The 25914-nt window shown below is 38.7% G+C and overlaps 1 protein-coding gene across 3 annotated transcripts in view; it reads left to right on the top strand.

Annotated features, from left to right (window-relative positions):
- Nucleotides 1–25914, top strand: part of CNOT10 (CCR4-NOT transcription complex subunit 10) — a 64401-nt gene that overhangs the window by 12891 nt on the left and 25596 nt on the right. For all 3 annotated transcript variants that reach the window (XM_024743479.1, XM_024743480.1, XM_024743482.1), the window contains exons 3-12: nucleotides 75–236; nucleotides 5251–5401; nucleotides 7833–7975; nucleotides 10824–10910; nucleotides 11461–11544; nucleotides 13031–13148; nucleotides 16303–16452; nucleotides 18215–18417; nucleotides 23117–23238; nucleotides 24976–25152. In XM_024743479.1, coding sequence (XP_024599247.1) covers nucleotides 75–236; nucleotides 5251–5401; nucleotides 7833–7975; nucleotides 10824–10910; nucleotides 11461–11544; nucleotides 13031–13148; nucleotides 16303–16452; nucleotides 18215–18417; nucleotides 23117–23238; nucleotides 24976–25152 — 1397 coding nt within the window. The remainder of the gene's footprint in view (nucleotides 1–74; nucleotides 237–5250; nucleotides 5402–7832; nucleotides 7976–10823; nucleotides 10911–11460; nucleotides 11545–13030; nucleotides 13149–16302; nucleotides 16453–18214; nucleotides 18418–23116; nucleotides 23239–24975; nucleotides 25153–25914) is intronic.

Here is a 25914-nt window from a genome sequence, read left to right on the forward strand (position 1 = left end):
ATGAAATATATTTGGAAATGAATGTATAGTTCTTAAAGTTGGTATGTAATTTTGTTTGTGTGTTTTTGTTTTAGGCTGGAAATTATGATGTCTGTCTGCAACATCTTGCCTGCCTACAAGACATAAACAAAGACGATTATAAAATAATTTTGAATACAGCAGTAGCTGAGTTTTTCAAAAGTAACCAGACAACAACAGATAGTTTAAGACAGACACTTAACCAGCTGAAGAATCAGGTGATACATAAATGAATTTCATTATAAAAATATTGTGGTGCTCTCTAGACTGTGAAATAAAGTTAGTTAAGTAAAATTAATTTCACTTCCTATCTGATATTAATAGCATAATTTCTAATATAAAACATTTGTTGGTATTAATTTTATTTGTATAAAATTCTTATTCCAGGAAATGAAAGGTATGTTGTGTGATTTTATTTTCTATTGGTTTTTTTTTTTTTTGGCTGCATTGGGTCTTTGTTGCTGCGCACAGGCTTTCTCTAGTTGCGGCAAGCGGGGGCTACTCTTCGTTGCGGTGTGCAGGCTTTTTCTCATTGTCGTGGCTTCTCTTGTTGCAGAGCACAGGCTCTAGGCGCTCAGCCTTCAGTAGTTGTGGCACACGGGCTCAGTAGTTGTGGTTTGCGGGCTCTAGAACGCAGGCTCAGTAGTTGTGGCGCACGGGCTTAGTTGCTCCGTGGCATGTGGGATCTTCCCGGACCAGGGCTCGAACCCATGTCCGCATTGGCAGGCGGGGTCTTTACCACTGCACCACCAGGGAAGTCTTTCTATGGGGTTTTGAACTTGAACAGAATAAGCTAATACACAAAATTTGAATGAGCTTTGGAGTTTTGAGAAAGAATTAAAATAGAAATATATGAGAAGAGTAGCTGCTGAGACTTTATCTTATTTATAACTGCAAAGATCTGATTATTAATAATAATGTCAAACTGATTTAGCATTTTGGATTAGGAGATGATTAACTGATCAAATAAAAGATATTCTGATTTATATATGGTTTGGGACTTGCCTTGGTCATTGGGCATAACAGCATCACAAGGGTAGACCTTTGATATTCAAGAGGGCTAATAGCAGACCTTTAGTGCTTACTGTGTAACAGACCTTATGTAAGTAAGAACCTCATATAGGACATCTCACTTATTCTTCCCAGTAGTCCTGTGAAGTAGCTACTATATTTTTTCTCATTTTACAGATGGGAAAGCTGAGGTACAGATGGCTTGGATAAATTGTCAAAAGACACAAAGCTTTTAAGTAATAAGAGCTACATGAACCCAGTTCTGTTTGTGTTTTTAGTTACTGCTTCATGCTGTACAGGGTCTTGAGACCTTTTTGAGCCCCCGTCCTGGATTCATGAGTACCACCATACTGTGGAAGCATCACCTAAAATGTGACATGGTTAGAAATAAGAGACCCCTTCAGGCTCTTCATGACTTTATAGGAGTAAAGTAATTTTTCAACCCTATTAAAATTCATCAATGAAAAGGAGAATAATAGCCAACATTTATTAAATGGTTATTACTTGATTCCATATTTCATATTAAGTGCTTTTTATGTCATATCTCATATAATCCTCACATTCAACCCTTGTGGTAGGTATTTGTTATCTCAATTTTTAATTTTTAAGATATTTTATTTATTTATTGGGCTGCACTGGGTCTTAGTTGTGGCATGCAGGATCTTTGTTGCAGTATGCGGGATCTTTCCTTGTGGCACACAGGCTTTCTACTTGCAGCACATGGGCTCTCTAGTTGTGGTGCACAGGCTCCAGAGTGCACAGCCTCAGTAGTTGCAGTGTGAGGTCTTAGTTGCCCCTTGGCATGTAGGATCTTAGTTCCCCGACCAGGGATCGAACCCGTTTCCCTTGCGCTGGAAGGCTGATTCTTAACCACTGGACCAGCAGGGAAGTCCCCTATCTCAATTTTAAATTGAGGTTTAGAGGGCCTACTAATTTTAATTTTTACAGCTAGGAAGGGGAGAAGCAGGATTTGAACCAGACCCTCTGACTCAAGCCTGTTCTCATAACTGCCTCAGTCTTTGTAAATGTGTATGTCATCACATTACATCATTGCTCTAGTCTTATTAACCATGATTTATCTGGAGCTCCAGAATCAGAGGAAAGATGATGTTTGCTGATGTCTAGTACTTGTGCCCTACAACCCCACAGACATTTTCTTGCAGGGAACATTAATTTGGGCTTTGAGTACAAGTTCATCCTGAAAACTTTTTTTAGAATAAGAGGCTCCTGGGGACTTCCCTGGTGGCACAGTGGTTAAGAATCCGCCTGCCAGTGTAGGGGACACGGGTTCAATCCCTGGTCCAGGAAGATCCCACATCCCACAGAGCAACTAAGCCCGTGTGCCACAACTACTGAGCCTGCTCTCTAGAGCCCGAGAGCCACAACTTACTAAGCCTGCGTGCCACAACTACTGAAGCCCATGCGCCTAGAGCCCATGCTCCACTATAAGAGAAGCCACCACAATGAGAAGCCCATGCACCACAACAAAGAGTAGCCCCCACTTGCCACAACTAGAGAAACCCCGCACGCAGCAATGGAGACCCAGTGCATCCAAAAATAAATAAAATAATTAATTAATTTTAAAAAATAAAGAATAAGAGGCTCCTGCAAACTTCCTGTTAAGCCAAGACAATTGTTTTTTGAAATCCTTTCATCAGCCTTTATTATTGTTATTTTTTAATTTAATTTTTGGCTGCATTTGTTGCTGCTTGTGGGCTTTCTCCAGTTGCACCAGGCGGGGGCTACTCTTTGTTGTGGTGTGCGGGCTTCTCACTGCAGTGGCTTCTCTTGTTGTGGAGCACGTGCTCTAGGCGTGTGGCCTCAGTAATTGCGGCACATGGGCTTAGTTGCTCCGCAGCATGTGGGATCTTCCTGGACCAGGGATCAAACCCATGTCCCCAGCATTGGCAGGCGGATTCTTAACCACTGCACCACCACGGAAGTCCCAGCCTTTATTCTTAATAAGATTGGTTCAGTAACTAACACACAGATACACACCCAGTGCCTTCCAACTCTCTTGAGTTTCCTACAAGTGTTTGTACTTGTGTCTCCTTGCTTTCTCTAAATCATACTTCTGTTCAGTCACATGTCCTGGGCATAGTGACACACCTTGTCAGTTTTTTCCACTTTCAGTGACTTTTTATCTCATTTAGTGAGTAGTTTTTGTTCTGGCTGGAGCAATTACTAGATTATTTTGGTGAATCATAGAAAATGTGGCAAAATTATTCATATCGTAAGTTCACCCTTTGCTGAAAGCAAAACTCCTTAATTTGTCCAAAACCCCTTTTTCTGGCTGAGAATTATCCCTTCTTAGCTTATTCTCTCTTCATTGCATAACTACCTAGAAGTGTTATCTTTCTTTGGAAATTGAGTTTTCTCTATTTAAAGAGACTATTTTTAATCACTTGAAGATAGAGACTTGATAAGTGAACATTATAAAGACCCCAAACTCATTGAGATGCACATGCTATTACCTAGCTAGGACCAATTGTTAACAATTGAATCCTCCTATCAGGCTCACCGCATGGGTGATTGAAATCTGCAGAAGTCTGATTACAAATCACTATGTATCATGAACTTTCTGTTTCTTATCATTAGCTAGACCAAGGTTGTTAAGTCCCTGTACAGTTGAACCTGGAGGTCCACGGGGGTTTGATTCCGGGGACCCCCCCCCACCGCGGTAGCAAAATTCACAGTTCAAGTCCCTTATATAAAATGGCATAATATTTTGATATAACCTACACACATCTTCCTATCTTCCTGTATACTTTATTCATTTATATTTTTTTGCATTACGCGGGCATCTCACTGTTGTGGCCTCTTCCGTTGCGGAGCACAGGTTCCAGACGCACAGGCTCAGCGGCCATGGCTCACAGGCCCAGCCGCTTCGCGGCATGTGGGGTCTTCCCAGACCAGGGCACAAACCCGTGTCCCCTGCATCGGCAGGCGGGCTCTCAACCACTGCGCCACCAGGGAAGGCCTTCCTGTATACTTTAAATCATCTCTAGATTATTTATAATACCTAATACAATGTAAATGCTATGTAAATAGATGCCAGCGCACAGCAAATTCAAATTTTGCTTTTAGGAACTTTATGGAATTTTTTCCCCCAAGTGTTTTCAATCTGTGGTTGGTTGAATCCACAGATGTGGAACCTGTGGATACAGAGGGCCAACTGTATGTCAAAATTCCACTGCTTAATTTAGGAAAATGTCAGTCTTAGAATTAATTACTTAACATTCCTCAGTAATTTATTGCAGTCTTTGTGGTGGCAAAGAAAGATAAATTTTAATACAGGTAGAATTCCATTTTAATGTGTTCCATGGGATTATAGAATGGTTGTAAAACTTGATAAAAATTTAAAAGCCTATTACAGAAAGTGGGTATACAGATCGTCATTAGCTTTAAAATGCTAAGTGTTGTGACTTTTCTTCTTTTGGTATCAGATGTGGATGTTAGGGTTCTAGTAAAGCCATTAAAAGCCGATTTTCACCACCATGTGTGACAAAGTGTATTTTTGTTCATTACTTTGAAAAATCTTTTTTTTTAAATTGTGAGAATAAAACCGGAACATAATAGGAAAATCAGAAAATATACTTTCTAGCCATATGACCTCAGGCAAGATAATTAAGCTTTTTTTCGCTTGTTTCCTTATTTATAAAAAGGAAATGATAATATCTATGTCCTTGAGGTATGAGGATTAAATGAGGTATTCTCTGTAAAGGGTTTAATGTAGCAGGCCTGGCACATAGTTAAATAGTATTATTTGTTAATGTTTAAATTTACTTTGGTTTTTACAAAATGGAATCAAGTTTATGTATATGTACCTCATAAAATCCTCATAGGAAAGGTCGTTTTGAGTTTTGCCCACTCCCTATGTAGCCTCTTGCTACGTGAGGCTGGAAAGTAGGAATCCAACTCAGAAGCCACACTGGCTTTTAGAAAGCATTGAGGATACCTTCACAGTGGCAAGGAAGAGACTCGCCTTGCCTTGGGCAAGGTACTTAATAAAGTCCCATCAGAATGTTTTACTTAGCAGAATTTTATATGAATGAAATAATTTTTAGTATGTGAGAGTAATTAAAATCTAGAGGTCCTACTAAAAATGTGGAAAATTTTAGAGTAAGAAATGTTGGCCTGTGTTCCTGTTTATTCATTTAGAGTCTTTCACTTTTGCTCTTTAGTACTGTTAGAACATAATCCCTGTTGGTTGTTTAATAGGTGCACTCGGCTGTTGAAGAAATGGATGGATTAGATGATGTTGAAAACAGTATGTTGTATTACAATCAAGCAGTCATCCTGTATCATCTCCGGCAGTATACAGAAGCCATATCCGTTGGTGAAAAACTTTATCAGTTCATAGAACCTTTTGGTATGTTATCTGTCAAATCAGAAATTTGCCTATCTTCTCATACCTGTGAAGGTCTCTGATTCTTTCATCTAGATAATAACCTGAATCAGAATTACATAAGAGTGTTTAAAGAAAGAAAAAAAGCTGTGTCGAGTTTTCTTAATGGTAAGAAAAAATAAAAATTATATCACTTTTAGATGAATCCAGGTTTTCCTTTAATATCCCAGTTACCCCCACCCCAGTTTTTGATGATAACTGTTAGAAATGCTATTTCTAATTGAAAAGATTTACTGATTTTTTTTTGTTTGATGTTTAAACACCACCTCAGTGTACCTGATCCTTTCTTTCTTAAGTAGTATATTAAGGAAGGAGTGTTTTGGAATGTTAGGGGACAATGTAGTATTTTATTTTGTATATTGCCTAATTGAAATTTCTGTGGGTAATCATAGAGTAGATAGTATAGAACACAATTAGCTTTTTTGTTAACTAGCTTACAATTACTAGCCTCAAGTGAGAGTAGTAAGACAAGTAAGGGCAAAGAAAGAAGAGGGAGCAAATAAAGCAGCAAAGCTGGACCCAGGAAATGTTTGAGGGGGCTGTTAGTTTCCAGCCTGCAAGCAATCAGATTTCAATTGTCTTTTTCTCCATGGCTCCTTTCTTTTAAATTCAAAACACTGGGGCAAATTCCTGATTTATAAACCCCTTATTGCTGTTATGGTCACCACAGGACGGGTGGTGGTCTGTACTTGCTCTGGTACTTTGGGAAGGTTCCAGGGTCCCTTGTGCTGACGGCTGGCTGGAGAGCTCTCACTGTGGCTCCAGGGAGGCCTTTTCCGGGTGCTCTTCTGCCCCTCAGCCCTGAAGATGCAGTGGTTGACAGACTAGGCAGGAGACATCAGTGGTGAAGGATTGTGTGCTAGGGACCAGTTCCTTTCCCCTGTAAAGCTGGAAATCAGTTATACTTCTAGGATGGCACAGATGTGCTTTTGCTAGAAAGCTGGTTTTTAGAATTTCCAGAACAGTTAATGAAATGATGTTCATCTTTACTATGGCTGAGCAGAATATAGCAACCAACTAGTCAGTTTTTAGATCCACTTTTCCTCCTTCTTTGAAAACTTTTTTTTTTTTAACTTTATTACTTGGCTCTTCATACAACATAAATTATTGAGCATACCCTATGGAGCAGACACTATTCTAGGGTCTAAAGATAATACAGTGAATGAAAGAGAGAAAGTCTTTACCCTCATTAAGCTTATGTTCTAATGGCAGAGAGAGGCAATACGATAAATACATCTGGCGAGGTAGTTAAATGCTGCAAAGAAAGGCTGAAATTGGGTAAGAGGATTGACTGGGGATGTTATTTTTAGATAAGATAATTGAGGAAGGCCTGGGATAAGACAGTATTTGAGAGACGCTTGAATGAAGAGAAGAGGTGAGCCATGCAGCTGGGGGAAAGCATCACAGCCAGAGGTAATAGTGTGTGCAGAGGCCCTGCGGTGAGCATGGTCCTGGCAAGTGAGAGAAGCAGCAGGAGCGCTGTGGTGACTGGAGCGAGGTGGGAGCACAGGGTTAGCATTTTAGCCTAGGGAAGGACTCACTCTTTTTCAGGTGTGGTGGGCAGCCCTTGGAGATGTGTGACCTTTGCACGTCAACTGCACTGACTTTAGTTCTAAATGGATTCTACTCTGGCTGCTGTGTAAGAGCAAGAATGGAATCAGGAAGACTTGTTAGGAGGCTCTTAAGGGCTTTTGAATGTTCAGTTCTTGATTATAGCAGTCTTCTTTTAGACGCTTTCCATTTATCTTCTCTTTTGAAAGGAAAGGAAAATAGTGTTATGTCATATACCAGATTAACCCTCCTCTCTTCGCTGGGCTCTTCTTCCTTTGAAGTTCTTGTCTTTATATTTTCCTCTTGGCTGTTTCAATGTTCTGGTATACTCCAGTCCACACCTTGTTTCTTTTGTGTCTGTAATCACCCTGTTTCTTTTCCCCATCTCTGTGCCTAGAAAGGAAGTCTTTTTCCTAGAGTCATAGACCTTTTTAGAGTTAGAAGGAACCTCGGGATCGCCTGGTCCACCACCTGCCTTCAGGCATGTGAAGTATTCTCCCCATTTTACAGGTCAGCCAGCTGAGGTCTAAGTAGTTCAGTGATGTGCAGAGGCAGGCACTGGAACTAGGGTTTCCTTCCACCTAAAGTAATACTCCTCATTTCATGTGCTGGTATTTGGTAGATATTTTGCCAAAGGAATTTCAGACAGTAGAATCCCTGATATGAGAGGCCTTGAGATGCCTAATAGAATGACACTGTGGCTTCCATCCACAGCTCTAGGTAATAAACATTCCTTTAAGTCAAGACTCAGGCTTTGCTTTTAGAGCTTTTTCTGTGGGGAATGGTCTGAGATACTTGCTTCACTTTGGATTGTGACTTTTCTTTTCATGTTTTTTCCTCCCAGAAGAAAAATTTGCCCAAGCAGTGTGTTTTTTGCTCGTAGACCTGTATATATTAACCTACCAAGCTGAGAAAGCTTTACATCTTCTTGCTGTTCTAGAAAAAATGATTTCACAGGGCAACAATAACAAAAATGGAAAGAATGAGGTGAGTGTTCTGAGGTGATCAGACTAAAATGTAAAGTATGATTAATATTTATGGTTATTAAATATTATTTTAATAGCTTTATTAAAATATAATTTACATACACAAAATTTATCATTTTAAAGTGTACCATTCAGTGGTTTTTAGTATACTCACAGAATTGTGCAACCATTACCACTATATAATTTCATCACTCCGGAAAGAAACCCTGTACCTGTTAGCAGTGATTCCCTTTCCCTCCTTCCCTCAGCCTCTGGTCACCACTAGTTTACTTTTCTATCTCTGTGGATTTGCCTCTTGTGGACGTTTCATATAAATGCAGTCATACACTATGTGACCTTTTATGATTGGCCTCTGGTATATTATTTTCAGTTTACCAGGTGTAGCCTGTAGCATTCCTTTTTCATGTTATTTCATTCCTTTTTATGGCCAAATAATATTCCGTTATGTAGATATGCCACATTTTTTTTTTATGCCACATTTTTTAATCCATTCATCAGCTGATGAACGTTGGGTTGTTTTCCTCTTTTGGCTGTTATAAATAATGCTTCTATGAACACTGATGTACAAATTTTTGTGGGGGCATGTTTTCAATTCTCTTGGGTGTGTATTTAAGAGTGGAATTGCTGGATCATTTGGTAACTCTATGTTTAACTTTCGGAGGAACTACCAGACTGTTTTCCAAAGTAGCTGCACTATTTTATATTCCTACCAGCAACTTTTGAGGGTTCCAGTTTCTCCACATTCTCACTAGCCCTTACCCGTCTTTTAAAAATTGTAACCATCCTAATGGGTATGAAGTAGTACCTCATAATAGTTTTGATTTCCCTAATGACCAAGGATATATGTTCACATCTTTTCATGTGTGAGATATTAGTTTTACAGAATGTGAAGATTAGAATGAAGACCACAAAATTCCATTATCTGGGAAAATTTCATCATTAAAGTTCTTCAAAAAGAGGACATACTTATGACAATTAAGCTTCACCACATTCTGGAGACACTTGGTGTAAATTAAGAACACATCTTCGTTCTTGTGTTTTTCATTTTGCTTGTGCTTCTGGCTGCCAAGGGATGATCCTTCTTTCTTCCTCTTCCTGCTTCTTTGTTGAAAAAGGAGTGTTTGTAGAAAACAGATTATCAATACATTTCTTTCTGCCTGTATAAGTTCTTGAGGTTTAAAAATAAACATTTAGCGTTACTTTTTACAGGCGTGTATATCTGAGAGTTCAGTTAAATAATTTTAGCATTATTCCCAAACACTGTCGTGTAGTAAAATATTTTGTTTTTATATTCAGTACTTGTAATAGTTGAAATATAACTCATTTCAGCAGATGCTGTGTGCTCTATGAGGTGGTACTAAGGTGACAAAAATGAAAACACTGCAGTTGTTGCTTTTCAAGGAACTCACGTCTGTGGGAAGAGAAAGATGGAGCAAAATCTGTTCATGACAAGGAGCAAGGAGGTTAGGGAACGTTTCAGAGCAGTTTGGATGTTTGACTTGAGCCTTGAAAGATGTAACAGTTAAACAAGTCAGAAGAGGAAAGATGGAGCAGGATGACCATCCTGGCAGAGGTCCCCATCTGACCTGGGGAGTACCTGAGGGATGTGATGGAGATCATTGGGGTGAGGGTTGGCATCTCAAATATGGGTCAGATCGTGAAGGACTTTGAATACTTTGCTAGGTATTTAGGGTATGATGTTGTTGGCAGTGTTGATACCAGAGAAAGTTTTGTTTTGTTTTGTTTTGTTTTTTAATTTATTTACTTATTTGGCTGCACCGGGTCTTAGTTGCAGCCCGCATTATCTTCATTGCTGCGTGCGAATTCCTAGTGGGATTCGCATGTGGGATCTAGTTCCCTGACCAGGGATCGAACCCAGGCACCCTGCATTGGGAGCGTGGAGTCTTAGCCACTGGACCAGCAGGGAAGTCCCCAGAGAATGTTTTTAAAGAGGGAATGACATGATCTATTGTGGGTTGCAGAAAGACAATCTGAGTTCTGACCAAGTAATATCCAGGCTTTTTTTTTTTCTTTTTAGTAAATTTATTTATTTATTTATTTTTGGCTGCATTGGGTCTTCGTTGCAGTGCTTGGCCTTCTCACTGAGCTGGCTTCTCTCGTTGCGGAGCACGGACTGTAGAGCATGTGGGCTTCAGTAGTTGTGGCACACAGGCTCTAGAGCACAGGCTCAGCAGTTGTGGCACACGGGCTTAGTTGCTCCACCGCATGTGGGATCTTCCCAGACCAGGGATCAAACCTGTGTCCCCTGCATCGGCAAGCGGACTCTCAACCACTTCGCCACCAGGGAAGCCCTATCCAGGCTTTTTAAACCTAGCCCATCACTATACTAAACTATGAGCTTCGTATAAGTAGAGTTTCTTGTCATCCACTCCAAACTATTTTTGTTTTTTAATTTTTATTGGAGTATAGTTGCTTTACAGTGTTGTGTTAGTTTCTGCTGTACCGTAAAGTGAATCAGTTATACGTGTACATATATCCACTCTTTTTTAGATTTCCTTCCCATTTAGGTCACCACAGAGCATTGAGTAGCGTTCCCTGTACTAAACAGTAGGTTCTTATTAGTTATCTATTTTACATATAGTGGTGTATATATGTCAATCCCAGTCTCCCAATTCATCCCACCCCCCCGTTCCCTGCTTGGTAACCGTAAGTTTATTCTCTACACCTGTGACCCACTCCAAACAATTAAACCTGAATCTCTGGGACCTGGGATTGAGAATTTTGAAAATGTTCTCTAGGTGATTCAGATTAGCTCACTGGGAAATCAGTGATTTCAGTTATGATCAAAAAAATTTAATTTTGGTTAACTTTGTTTCACCACCCTACAGACTGGTAATAACAGCAACAAAGATGGGTCTAATCATAAAGCTGAAAGTGGAGCTCTAATAGAAGCTGCGAAGTCAAAGATACATCAGGTAGCATAAATTTTAAGAGAAGTTATATGTGACATGTATTTACTAGTAGTTATGAATGATGAAGAATGGGATCATTGAGAGCAGTAAATAATTCAAGGCATGTATGTTTATTTGGCTTTGAAGTATTACAGTTTAGAAGCACATTTATCCTTCTAAATATATTTTGCTCAAGATGATAATGCAATGTTATTTCTTTTACTTCTCTGTAGAAAATTGAGAGAAATGGCCTGGGAATGTATTGGATGATAAAAATCAGTTTGTAGAATTTTAAAATTCATTGTTAGTTAGCCATATGTAGTTAAGAATTAATCGGATTTTTGCTTGGAACTTAGTTATAAATTGCATCCTGCCATGTTTTAGTTTTTAAAAGTATATTCCAAGAGTACAATAAAAATAGATTATTTAAGATAATTTTAAACTCGCTTTTGCAAGTAACTGGTATAACTGTTGTGAACAGATTGGGCTTAATTTTCTTAACTAGAAAGTAAAATTGCTTCAGCATCTGTAAATCCACTACAGTTCCTACATACTAGCGTTTTTCCTTTGACAGTATAAAGTAAGAGCGTATATCCAAATGAAGTCCCTGAAGGCATGCAAAAGGGAAATCAAGTCTGTCATGAACACAGCTGGGAATGTAAGTTTCTTCTTGAGTTTTCTCTTTTTCTTTTCAATTAGCAGCTTTTATGTCGTAAATTTTCTTATTTGGACAATAGGTATTATCAGTTTTAAATAATTTATCACAGTCTATTATAGTGTATATATACTGCCAGCTGTAACCCTTTATACTGAGTTGTGAAGTAGTGATCATACTGTGTCTGTAATTTAACATCATACTTTTCTCACTTAAAATTATAACAAGCATTTCCCTTTGGTATATAGCCTTCAAAACCACCATTTTGAATAGCTGTCCAGAATTCTTTGAGTGGTTTATCACAATTCACTTAAACATTTACTGTTATTAGACACTTTAGGATTTTTTAGATTATACTCAAAACATTTATTAAAGATAAACAGTTTGAAAAAAAAAAAAAAAGATAAACAGTTTGGTTGTAGCCCAAACCTGCCCCTTCCAAATGATCTTTGGCTTGACAATACCTTCAGTTTGATTAGTGCCAGAGTACTTGAGTTATAATTACTCCTTCATTTCCCTCCACCCCATCCCTCCACTAATAAGTAATTTTTTTAAAGACAGTAGAGGGAAAGTTTAGGAAAACTGTTAATTAAAAGTGTGAAATCATAAAGAGATACGGTTTATAGAAGGAATAGTTCAGGAAAATTGACCTAGAAATCTCAGGCAGGATCTAGATTGGCCACTGGGTCAGTTTTACTCAGGTGATTTTTGAGAACAGTCGTAGCCTAGACCTGAAGGGTAGACTTGAGGCTAAGAGGGAAAGGCTTAAGTATAAGTAGCCAGCCAGCCGTTATCAAACCTTTTTTGGGAGAAAAGACATGATTCCCTTCCTTAAAGCATACCATCATCAGAGGGGAGAGACAAACAGGAAAATAAATAATTGTTAGTCATACCCAAATCAGGGAAAACTTCAGGAGGAAGTTTTAGGAGAAGCAAAAAGTGGTCTGTGATCCAAAGCGTGATTTTTGTAACAGCAAGATTAGCCCTTGAAAATAAGGAATTCTGTTAGGGAATTTTTCCATTCATAAAATGACACTTTTTTCCCCCACTTGGAAAAGCATTTGATTATTTGTACTTCTTTGGGTTCTAATGGAGGTGTATTTATATCCTAAAAAATAAGGGAGATCACCAGTCTCTGTAATAACCATTAAAATGAAGGACTTAGTTTCTCCTGTTACACTGGCTTTCAATTAATAGTGTAATAGATGAAGACAGTCAGTGGATATTTTGCAGACTGTATTCTTACTCATATATGTTATATGTATTTTTTTAGGTAGACCTTTAATAATTCAGTTTGTAAAGTGCTCTCTGCCAGGTTTCATTGTTTTAGATTGTGAGAGCGATGGAAAGCTCAGAGACCATAGTTTTTGTGACCGTGGTTTAAGTGACTCATGTATGCCCTTGACCACATGCCAGTGCAACAGTCTGATTATGATCTCATATTAGACATCTGAGTAAAAAATGTAAGAAACTTATGTTTTCTTTACAGTCTGCACCCTCCCTGTTTCTTAAAAGCAATTTCGAATACTTAAGAGGCAATTATCGAAAAGCTGTGAAGCTGTTGAATAGTTCAAACATTGCTGAGCATCCAGGATTCATGAAAACAGGTAAAAGGAAATTGTGAAGTTTTGGTATTTTCTTCCTGACTCTTATGCCTTGTTTCTTGGTTTTTTTCCCTAGACTGCTGTTCAGAGTGATTTTTGCTAATTTTTTAAATGAAAATGTTTTATTATTGCTGCTTCAGAAAATTCCTGGTATTTTATTACTCATTTCCATTTTAAAAGAAACCTCCCTTCTTATTTTACTTTTCTTTCACTTCATATGCTCTTTCTATCATTTTGGTTTTAATACCAGCTTAGAAATTCTGTCCAGGGCATAAGGTCCTTGGTCTTTTGCTTTGTGAAATGAGTCCTTTTAAGGAAATGCGATCATAATGTTTTTACTTTTCCCTTCTCTCCCATAAAAGCAGTGAATAATATGATACTAAAATGAAAGGTAGAATTTGTAGCTGTCATTTAAGTTCATATCATTGCTGTTTTATGGGGAAGAAGGAAAATCAGTTTATTCAAGAAATGAGGTTAAACTATTTTTTTTTAAGATTTTTTTTTTTTAATGGGGCATATTTAAAAAATCTCTGTTGGGACTTCCCTGGTAGCACAGTGGTTAGGAATCTGCCTGCCAATTCAGGGGACACGGGTTCAAGCCCTAGTCTGGGAAGATCCCACATGCCGCAGGGCAGCTAAGCCCGTGTGCCACAAATATTGAGCCTGCGCTCTAGAGCCCGCGTGCCACAACTACTTAAGTCCCGCGTGCCCTAGAGACTGTGCTCTGCAACAAGAGAAGCCACTACAATGAGAAGCCCGCGCACCACAATGAAGAGTAACCCTCGCTCGCCGCAACTAGAGAAAGCCCACACAACAGCAACAAAGACCCAACACAGCCAAAAATAAATAAATAAAATTAAAATTTTTAAAAAACAAAAATAAATATATTTTTTTAAAAAAAGAAATCTAATTAAAGTCTCTATTGAATTTGCTACAGTATTGCTTCTGTTTTATGTTTTGGTTTTTGGCCACGAGGCATGTGGGATCTTAGCTCCCCAACCAGGGATCGAACCCACACCCCCTGCATTAGAAGGCGAAGTCTTTAACCACTGGACCACCAGGGAAGTCCCCAAGGTTAAACTATTGAAAATATTTTGTACCAAGTTCAGAATGCAAAGGATGAATATAGTGTTTGTTTCGTTTGAGATTCTATTCAGACCAATGCACAGAACACACATGCAAACATACTCAAACCTTCCTGCATTCACCCCTGCAGTTCAGTGGAGTCATAGAGGATGGAGAAAGTCAGTTTTTTCCATTATAATTCTCTTGGGTACTCCATTTGTTCTGAGTACCCATTTCTGATTCTGTTAAATTTTTATTTTTCATGTTTTTATTGTCATAGTTTCTCCTCAGAGACCCTCTAACACCCAAACTGGAACGGTCTCTCAGAGTAAAAAGGTAATATACATTGCAGAAATTTTACTTAGAATTGTCTTGACACAGATTTCAGAATTTCAGATATTGTCAGTCTTTAAAATGGAGCAGGACATGTAGTCGACTAGTCAACAATTATGATAATCTAATAGGATAGATTTTATATATAGTTATATACTTTAATGTATTGATATTTTTCATAGTATGAATTTTAAAATCTTTAATTTGCTTCCCACACATAAAATCCAGTGTTTGCTGCTGATAAAATAGGCTTATTAGAGAAGATTTGGGAATAGAATTTCTCCTAAATTGTTCATAATGCCACTCGGAGAAGCAACCTCCTTTAAAACATATTAATGTACTTCTTACTCTTTTTTCCTCCGCCTAGTTTTTTTTTCTTTCTTAAATATTCTCATTGTTTAATTTTAAAACATATCAGAGGCCAACCTTTAATTTTTAGCATTGAATGAATCTTCTGATTATTAATTTTATCAATCTAGTTCGGTGTTTTATATCATTGAGGAAAAAGACAGACTGTCAGTAAATTGTTTTGGAATTTTTGGGAAACCATTTAGAAAAAAACAATTTAGAGGGCTTCCCTGGTGGCGCAGTGGTTGAGAGTCCGCCTGCCGATGCAGGGGACACGGGCTCGTGCCCCAGTACGGGAAGATCCCACATGCTGCGGAGCGGCTGGGCCCGTGAGCCATGGCCGTTGAGCCTGTGTGTCTGGAGCCTGTGCTTCACAACAGGAGAGGCCACAACAGTGAGAGGCCCACATACCAAAAAAAAAAAAAAAAATTTAGAAAAACCTGGATTGCTTTCATTACACCAAAATAAAATCTAGAAAGATGCAGGATTATAATGTAAAAATAAAATCGTAAAAACAGCAAAAGAAAACTTGGATGAATATTTTGTTTTTGTGGTGGGGAAGCCTCGATTAAACATTATCCAAAATCTAAGAACCATACAGTTTAGAAAAGATTACCAAATTTGACCACATAAAAATGTAAAACTTTTTATGATTGAAAACATAAGCATACACACACACTCGGAACCAAGTCACAAGACAGATGACAAACTGGCAGTGGAGGGAAATAATTGAAACAGATGTGACAGAAGGTTTCTATAACATACACACTAGCAGGTAATCAATAGGAAAAACATCTGTAACCAAATTTTTTAAATGGGTAAAGAGCAGGAAGAGCCAAGTGTACAGGATAAGAAATACAAATGCCCAACACACATGGGAAGATAGATGCTCAGCCATAGTCATATTTAAAGGAGTGTGAATGGAAAGAAGAGTGGAAACTTAAGAGTTGAACAAAGCAAAGCAGGATTCTACATGTTCTGTTTATATACACTTGCTATTCTTCATTTAATATATTTTGACTGTTTCTGTAGCTTGCTGCATTCCTTCCAGTTTGTACATAATATTTTGTTGTGTGGATGCAGTGCATACATATTATGTTACTAATAAATACTTCTTGTCCTTTGCATTTTTGTATTATTTGCCTATGATTATTAAAAGTTAAATCAGAAGAAAAATCTAAACAGGCTAACAAAATCAATATGCAGGATTGATTTATCACCTTTAATAAGAGATTTTACGAGAAAAGGAATTTACAAAATGTTCATGTTTCCTAAATTTCAAATGCCTTGTAAACTGTTCTGTAAGGAGTAGAATTGCATATATAATTAACTCTTGCTTGCTAAGCCTGATTCTTGTATGATATGTAGCAGCAGTAAAATTTGTGGATAAACTTATGTATGTTTTTCTCAGGTGAATGCTTGAGGTGCATGTTCTGGAATAATCTTGGTTGTATCCATTTTGCCATGAGCAAGCACAATTTGGGAATTTTCTACTTTAAAAAGGCTCTGCAGGAGAATGACAACGTCTGTGCACAGCTCAGTGCAGGTAGCACTGATCCAGGTAAGCCCATTAAAGGGGGACAGTTTATATTTTACTACTTGAGGAAAATATGATTTTAAAGAGCAAGCATCTGGTTATAAAATGCATGCCATGTGTTCTTACATACACTTAACACTGATCCTGCCCAAAAATTTGACTTGGGATTTTTAGTAGATGTTGCTCCTTTGAGTAATAATTAAAGAAGTTTAAGCTACATTCATTTTTTCATGGATTTGAAAGTCAGTAATCCCATATGGTAATGCTATAAAGCAAAATATTTTGCTAAGATTTCTTGACTGTGCCAAACTAGTTTTATTCTAGCTTCCTTTCAGAGTTTCAAATGTGATACTGTTGACAGCACCTGACAATCTTTAAGCAAATTTCTGGAGTTTATTCCTTTAATATTCATAGGATGTGGATCCTTGATCTGAAATGCTTAAAATCAGGCAATTATTTAGCTTTTTAAAATATTTAAAATTTTTTTAATTTTTAAAAAATTATTATTTTTAAAAATATTTATGTATTTATTTATTTGGCTGCACCTGGTCTTAGTTGCAGCACACGGGATCTTTGCTGCCTCGTGTGGGCTCTCAGTTGCAGCATGCAGGACCTAGTTCCCTGCCCAGGGATCGAACCCAGGCCCCCTGCATTGGGAGCGTGGAGTCTTAACCACTGGACCACCAGGGAAGTCCCGCTTTTTAAAATATTTTAAAGACTATTTAATTGATGGAAAATGTATCCCAAAAATCACAGTCTCTTTTTTTCTTTTTTTTTTTTTTTTTTTTTTTTTTTGAACGCCACTCGGCTTGTGGGATCTTAGTCCCCCAACCAGGGATCAAACCTGGGCCCTGACAGTGAAAGTGCCAGGTCCTAACCACTGGACTGCCAGGGAATTCCCTAGTCTCATTTTATTATGGCCTGCAAATGTTAGAATAAGTGAGTGGGACTTCCCTGGTGGTACAGTGGTTAAGAATCTGCCTGCCAATGCAGGGGACACGGATTCAATCCCTGGTCTGGGAAGATCCCACATGCGGCAGATCAACTAAGCCCGTGCACCGCAACTACTGAGCCTGCACTCTAGAGCCCGCGAGCCACAACTACTGAGCCTACGAGCCACAACAACTGAGTCCGTGCACCTAGAGCCTGTGCTCCTCAACAAGAGAAGCCATCGCAGTGAGAAGCCCGCGCGCCGCAACGAGGAGTAGCCCCTGCTCGCCGCAACTAGGGAAAGCCCGTGTGCAGCAACCCAAGACCCAACGCAGCCAAAAATAAATAATTAATTTAAAAAAAAAGAATGAGTGAACAATAGTCACTGTAGGTATATAGTACATTAATTTTTTATTTCCGTGGTAAAGTTCCCTAACACCCTAAGATTAACTGAATGCTTCTGGTTAAGAAAACACATAATGATAACATGGCTAACTGAACTGAAAGTGAAAAAGAGTGGAATCTTCTTGCAGGCTCTAAAAGTGTGGAAAGGTAGTGTAAGGCTCAGTGGAGTTAGAGTGGGTCTTTGCCTTCCTGGAACATTGTTGCCTGAAGAGCTGGTAATGAGAAGACACATCTCTGGCCCCACAAACACAGACAACTGAGATGCCTCTGGAGGATATTTGTGGGGTTGGGGATGGAGATCATCACTGTGGTGAGAGCTGTTTACAACTTCAGATTGGGGATTGGGGTCATTGGTGTCAAAAAGGCAGTAGTTGAGTACTTGGTGGAATAAATGTTTTCAGTGGAGCTGTTATTTTAAATCTGATGATTCTCATCTGCTTTTTATCATCAGGCAAAAAATTTTCAGGAAGACCCATGTGTACATTACTAACCAACAAGAGGTATGAGTTGCTGTATAACTGTGGGATTCAGCTGCTTCACATTGGAAGGCCTCTTGCTGCATTTGAGTGTCTGATTGAAGCTGTTCAGGTTTACCATGCAAACCCCCGCCTCTGGCTGAGGCTGGCTGAGTGCTGCATTGCTGCCAATAAGGGGGTGAGTCTCTGTCTTTTTGAACCCCCACCCCACCCCCACTTGTTCCATAGAGAGCAATAAATACTTGGTAACATAAAGACCTCCTCCCCTTTTTAACTCTTAGGGAATTGTAAAGATAGTCTTCTGTTCTTTATCAGTTGGACAAAATTTAGTTTCATGAAGTCATGTGTTCACTTTCTGACTCTTGGCGAGCACAGCAACATGTGTCAGCAGTCACGTTGAAAAGTTGAAGCCATTAAGAAGGTCATATCTGTTGAAATAGTGGTCTGCGAACTGCTGGGGCAGGGGCCACGCCATCAGCTGGCGTGAGAGTGGTGTGTGCGCCCAGTGATTAAAGGAGGGCTGCTGATAACACAGTGAGTGTGGAAAGAACTGCATTATGCTGTGCTTCCTCCAGTGCCTGCAGGGTTTACTTTTGATTCAGTAAATGTTGTCGAGTTAGTGGATTACCAGGCTGTTTCTCTCTGACACGTGTTCATCCACGGTGGCCGTGAGAAATAGGCCAGTTTACACTAGTGTCCATGCCTAGATTATCTCCAAATGGCAGTTGGTGAAAGCCTTTTGAATCTCAAGTGGGGAGGGGTCAATGGGAGGTAGGGGAAAGAGAGGTTGTATCAGAATCACCAGACACCCCATTTCCTAGCCACCCCCTACCCCCCGCCGTTGCCGGGCTCAGGCTCATCAGGTCTGTGGAGGTGGGGGGTATGGCAATCTGAGGTTTTGCTTGGCATGCTTGCCATAGGTGATAACACTTCCTGAAAAGCAACTACAGGAACTAAAGGGATTAAAGAGGTGTGTTTGCCTGGCAGTTTTCACACTTGATACTTAAAGTAGCTTATGATTTGAGTATGCCACTGGGGGAAGAGATGAATGTTGTCTTTGAGGCTTTAATGGTTTATTTCATTGTCCCTTTTAAGGGACAACGTTCTTATTAGATAATTCTTAAATTAGCTGATAAAAAACTCAAGGCAGAATTTACACTTTTTTAAAACAAAAGAATCTGTAGAAATTGCTTATTCTCTTTAATGTGATGAATTTAATCAGTGTTGGAGGCCTTAGTAAGGTTTAACACTTTCTTTTAAAATTACTTATTTTTAGAAATAGTACTTTTAGGATTGTCTTTCTTCTATGGATTTCATTCTGATGGTTTTTTCCTCCCATTTTTTCTGGAAAGTTCTAAATTTGTAACTTTTTATTTTATTTTATTTTATTTTTTGCGGCGTGCGGGCCTCTCACTGTTGTGGCTTCTCCCATTGTGGAGCACAGGCTCCGGACGCGCAGGCTCAGCGGCCATGGCTTACGGGCCCAGCCGCTCTGCCGCATGTGGGATCTTCCCGGACCAGGGCACGAACCCGTGTCCCCTGCATCGGCAGGCGGACTCTCAACCACTGCGCCACCAGGGAAGCCCTAAATTTATAACTTTTAAACGATGGTAAAGATGACTTGGTTGCCATAGCTTGGTGGATACCAGAACACTCACAGTCTGTGCTACTAATAGGAAATTCGCTATAAATAATTATGTTTATCTTTGTGCTTCTCCTCTTTCTAAAACCTGAGGTGGGGAACTCCCTGGCTGTCCAGTGCTTTCACTACCAAGGGCCCACTTTCAGTCCCTGGTTGGGAAACTAAGATCCTGCAAGCTGCGCACAGCACGGCCAAAAACAAAAAAAGGACAGAAAAATAAAGTAAAATAAAACTTGAGGTGACCGAAAAGACAGTAAAAACAACCCCAAAATACACTTGAGGAAAATCCCAACAGGAGAAATTATGAACTCCAAATAAAATTTCGTAACATTTATTTACTCAGGACAAAAGGGATGCTGAACAGAGCACTTTGTACCTTCCAAAATAAATTCATTTTTTAATAAACAGAACCAATTTAATTATTAAATTGGTGATGCCAAAGAGGTCATTTTGTCCTCATTATCTGATGCATGTTGTTTCAGACCTCTTCTGGCAGATGCAGAGTTTATGTTTACCTGGGCAGTGTATGATATATAAGAAAAGATTTGCTAGATAAAAAACATAGACTCAGGGACTTCCCTGGTGGCGCAGTGGTGAAGAATCCATCTACCGATGCAGGGGACCACGGGTTCAATCCCTGGTCCGGGAAGATCCCACGTGCTGCAGAGCATTTAAGCCCGTGTGCCACAACTACTGAGCCTGTGCTCTCGAGCCCACAAGCCACAGCTACTGAGCCCGCACACCACAGCTACTGAAGCCCACATGCCTAGGGCCCATGCTCCACAACAAGAGAAGCCACCACAATGAGAAGCTCGCATACTGCAATGAAGAGTAACCCCTGCTCCCCACAACTAGAGAAAGCCTACACGCAGCAACGAAGACCCAACGCAAGGCTACTTAGGACTTCCCTGGTGGTCCAGTGGTTAAGAATCCACCTTCAGTTCAGTTCCTGGTCGGGGAACTAAGATCTCACATGCAGGGCAACTAAGCCCACGTGCCGCAACTACACCGCAGCAGAAATCCCACGTGCCACAGCTAAGACCCGATGCAGCCAAATTCATTCATTCATTTAAAATGGTAGAATTTCCTTCTTTCTAAAAAAAAGAGAGAAGGCTACTTAAAAAATCACCATGAACCATTTACTTTTCTGAAACTGTGCCGTTTATTTTTCTGAGTTCTGAAACTCGTATTTCTTGAGTGCAGCTCCTACTGCCTAGACACTATAAAATTGCAAATACTTTAATTACATATCATTATTTTACATTAAGACTGTTCTGGGGGCTTCCCTGGTGGTACAGTGGTTAAGAATCTGCCTGCCAATACAAGGGACACGGGTTCGAGCCCTGGCTCTGGAAGATCCCACATGCCACGGAGCAACTAAGCCTATGTGCCACAACTGCTGAGCCTGAGCTCTAGAGCCCACGAGCCACAACTACTGAAGCCTGCGCGCCTAGAGTCCGTGCTCTGCAACAAGAAGCCACAACAATGAGAAGCCCACGCACCTCAACGAAGACCCAATGCAGCAATAAATAAATAAATAAATAGATAAATAAAGACTGTTCTGGCACACTTTTTTGGCTACTGATCTATTATTGAAGCTATGGTATATTATTGTGGAATTTTAGTTCCATCCAGATCTAGCCATCTGATCAACTTCTACAGCCTTAAGGATCAGGGAAGAGAGTATGGACAAACCATCACAAATTTATCACCCCACCAGGAAAAAAGGTCAGAAGAGAAGGCCTTCCAATCATGGTTCAGAATATCCACTCTTTCTTATTTTTCACCAATGTTCCTTAGCCGCCTCCTCAAGACAAAATAGTTCCAGTCCGTTTTATTGTATTTTTTGTGTTATGTAATACTTTCTTTCTAAAATGAATCTACAAATGAATCCTTGTTTTGCTTAAAGTCATACATATATGGAAGTACAACTATAAGAAAGTTCGGTTACGGAGCAAGAAGTAATAAGTAGTACAGAAACATTTGTGTTTAGAGATGGACTTTTTGCAGGGCAGAGTTTATCTCTGCAAGTTCCTATGAATTGGCTCCATTTTGTTCCTGTGTATGAGAATCTGCAGGACTTTACAAAATGCAGGTAAATCAGAGACTTAGAGTGAAGGGGGAAGATAAAGGAAATTGGCATCACCAGGCTCCTGTAGTGAGATGATGTACTGTAGTGAAATATCAAAAACAAAAAACAAAAAAACTATATGTATAAGTAGCTTTTACTATTTTCAGTTTAATGTTTACAGGGCTTTAGAATTTTAATTTTCTAGAAGGTAAGAATTGTGCCCACGTAAATTTTGACATATATAACTTCTTAGTGTGTATATGTTGTTGACACTTATAATTAATACTTTCAATTAAGAAGGAAAAGATCTGTGTTTTAGGAAGTGTAGCTGCTTCCCTTCTCTTGTTCACTGTGTTTTTGTGGCTTTTATTTTCCTTACTCTGACATCGACGTGCCCATCACATGCAGCCTGGGGCACAGAATGGTCCAAATAAATGATTCTAAATAAATGCTTGAGTCATTCTTTTTTTTCTTTAATACATTCTTTTTTTATATATATTCTTTTCCATTATGGTTTATCATAGGATACTGAATGTAGTTCTCTGTGCTGTGCTATATAGTAGGACCTTGTTAGTTGAGTCATTCTTTTTTTTTTTGGACGCACCTTGTGGCATGTGGGATCTTAGTTCCCTGACAAGGGATCGAACCCGCACCCCCTGCAGTGTAAGCACAGAGTCCCACTTGAGTCATTCTTTTTTTTTTTTGCTGTACGCGGGCCCCTCACTGCTGTGGCCTCTCCCGTCGTGGAGCACAGGCTCCGGACGGGCAGGCCCAGCAGCCATGGCTCACGGGCCCAGCCGCTCCGCGGCATGCGGGATCCTCCCGGACCAGGGCACGAACCCGCGTCCCCTGCATCGACAGGCGGACTCCCAACCACTGTGCCACCAGGGAAGCCCTTGAGTCATTCTTGAATTGCTTTTTTTCCTCAGAATTACCTCAGACCTTATACTAATAAAGTGTAGTGTATATTGCAGATTTTCAGACTCATGTACTCTTCTCTTCACTACCAGACATTTCCTGTATCACCCAAAACTCCACATTGATCTTAAGAATCTTAAGGATCTTAAGAATTTTATTAGAGTAATTGTAAAAGGTACTGGATTATTTTTCATACCCCATCTTACAATTCCATTAAATTAATTGGAAATTATTTGTATTTTGTAGACTTCTGAACAAGAAACTAAAGGTCTTCCAAGTAAAAAAGGAATTGTACAGTCTATTGTTGGTCAAGGCTATCATCGTAAAATAGTTCTGGCATCACAGTCCATACAAAATACTGTATATAAGTAAGTATTTTGCTAAGAGAAAGTGTATAATAATATTTCATAGTAATGTTATGTATAAAAAATATGCTTAGGAATTACTTCATAGGAGGAGCCACTTTGTAATTAGATTTTATTGCTACTTCAAGAAATAGACTCCTATACGTAGGTATGTGGTGAATGTTATTTGACATACGATTTTGGTTTATTACATCCATGGGTGCTGAAATTGTTGATGCCCTAAGAAACGCTGGTCTATTCAGTGCCATTATTCAGAATGTCCAGAAGAGGGCATCTTGATGTTTCCTTTTTATATCGGTTATCATTGATACTTTTCATTTAGTTATTTTTATTTTCTCATAGTCCCTAAAGCTAATTCTTAGTATCAGAAGAAAAAATTACTAACACATATATAAACAAAAGTATTATAAAGCTGTCACTTGTAGAACTACTTTTCAATTGAACAACTTTTAAATATGAACATCTTTATCTCTTACAAAGATTCCAATTTGGAGTTGCTCTTATTTCTAAAGGAGTAGGCTTTGTAAGAAACTTGCTCCTTTTTTTCTTTTCCCAAAAATAAAATTGTTCACTACCATTTAAAAGTTTTCCCAAAGTTTTAAAAAAGTATCTGGCACACAATATTTTGCTCTTAATTTATTTCAACAATAATGCAGATTTCGTTCAAACGACAAGTTAAAGCATCACTTTCCTACAGTTTCAAAATTGTTACTACTTTTCACTTTTTTCCCCCTAATAAAGCTGACTTAGTTTGATATATAAAACCAATAGGAAGTTATATAAAATCTCAACAAAGTTATAAGACAAATAACACTGCTTTTTCAAAATGTGTAAATAAGGTATTTCCAAAAGCAAACATCAACCAAAACAAGGCTCAGATGTGAAAAATCTACTTTCTTCCCTTCTTTCCAGTTCTGACTGTACCTGTCCTGGCCTTCACTACAATTTTCCTTGTCTATAACTCCTTTGTTAGTTTAACGTTGACGTTGCAGATATCCTTCAGGTTGTCTCCTAGCTTCAGTCCCATTCCTATAGACACAATGTGGTGTCTAATGTATATACTTGCAATCTATTATTTATACTTTTTATATCTTATACACAGACATACCTCCTTTTACTGCACTTTGCTGTATTGAGCTTTGCAGATGCTGCTTTTTTTGTTTTTTACAAACTGAAGGTTTGTGGCAACCCTGCATAGAGCAAGTCTGTTGGTGCCATTTTTCCAACAACAACTGCTCACTTTGTGTCTCTGTGTCACATTCTGGTAATTCTTGGAATATTTCAAACATTTTCGTAATTATTTGTTATGGTAATCTGTGATCAGTGGTCATCAATGGTACTATTGCAAAAAGATTATGACTCGCTGAAGGCTCATGATGGTTAGCATTTTTTTTAACAAGTATTTTTTAAGGTATGTACATTGTTTTTTTAGACATAATGCTATCGCAGACTTAATAGACCACAGGGTTGTGTTTTATTGCAATCTTTGCTTTATTGTTTTATTGCAATCTTTGCTTTATTGTGGTGGTCTGGAACCGAACCTGTGATATCTCCAAGGTATGCCCGTATAATATGTAGGATTTGGGTTCTTTAGCATTCTCTTATAACTGCTTATATTAAAATCTCTACCTCTTAGATGGCAAAGTTTTTATTTACAGTTATATTGGTTTTATTCCTGATAATAGAAAAGTTTTATTTATTGTTTTTGTTTTCTTAGCTAACTTGGTTTTGTTCTTTTAGTGATGGACAGTCTTCAGCCATTCCTGTAGCCAGTATGGAGTTTGCAGCCATTTGTCTCAGAAATGCCTTGTTGCTGTTACCTGAAGAACAGCAAGATCCAAAGCAGGAAAATGGGTCTAAAAATAGTAATCAATTAGGTGGCAACACAGAGAGCAGCGAAAGCAGTGACACTTGCAGGTATTCTGACCCCTTTGACCTCCCTTGGTGAAATCTTTAGGACTTCATTAGTCAGCCTCTGTCTTGTAGTTGAATTCCTGAAATCTGCAGCCTGAATTTCCAAAGTTCTCTGTTTTGAGTAATAAGAAAGGAAAGTATGAATGTTTAAGTATTTCTGGAAGAGAGAAATAAGGTGAAGCCTAAGTGAGGAAAGAACCTTAAACAAGACAAGTTGAAAGTCACAGCTTTTCACTGCCAGGAGGAATCACTGCAAGAAATCTGGTTGCTGTCAGAAATGGCTTTTTTTTTTTTTTAACTTTTATTAAAATAAATACTTAAGTCCCTAAAACTTCTCTTTTCTTACTGTCTTCTGCCTTTTCTCTTAACATACTGTAAACCACTGACCTCCAGAACATTTCTATACATTTCTGGTTTCCTACTATCAATTAAATATTATGCCAGTCTATAGAAATAGGGAGAGTTTATCTAGTAATAAGACAAACACCATTATATGTAGAGAGTTCTTTTTTCACATGGCACCTTTAAACTCAAGTCTTCCATCAGCATTTTTTCTTGATTATAGTAGAAAAACATGTTTATTATAGAAAATTTGAAACAAAATTGTGGAATGGTTTTTCCTCCATCAAGGGGTTATGCTTTACTAAGTAAAAGACAGAAGAATGAGAAATGTGTGAAAATACTGGAGTGGTTTCCTTTGTATAGTAGAGATATTTTTTCTGTTAAGAGACTTTTTTTTTTTTTTTTTTTTTTGGTACACGGGCC

The sequence above is a fragment of the Neophocaena asiaeorientalis genome, unplaced genomic scaffold (assembly GCF_003031525.2).
Source record: "Neophocaena asiaeorientalis asiaeorientalis breed wild unplaced genomic scaffold, Neophocaena_asiaeorientalis_V1.1 scaffold332, whole genome shotgun sequence".
Classification (NCBI taxonomy): domain Eukaryota; kingdom Metazoa; phylum Chordata; class Mammalia; order Artiodactyla; family Phocoenidae; genus Neophocaena; species Neophocaena asiaeorientalis.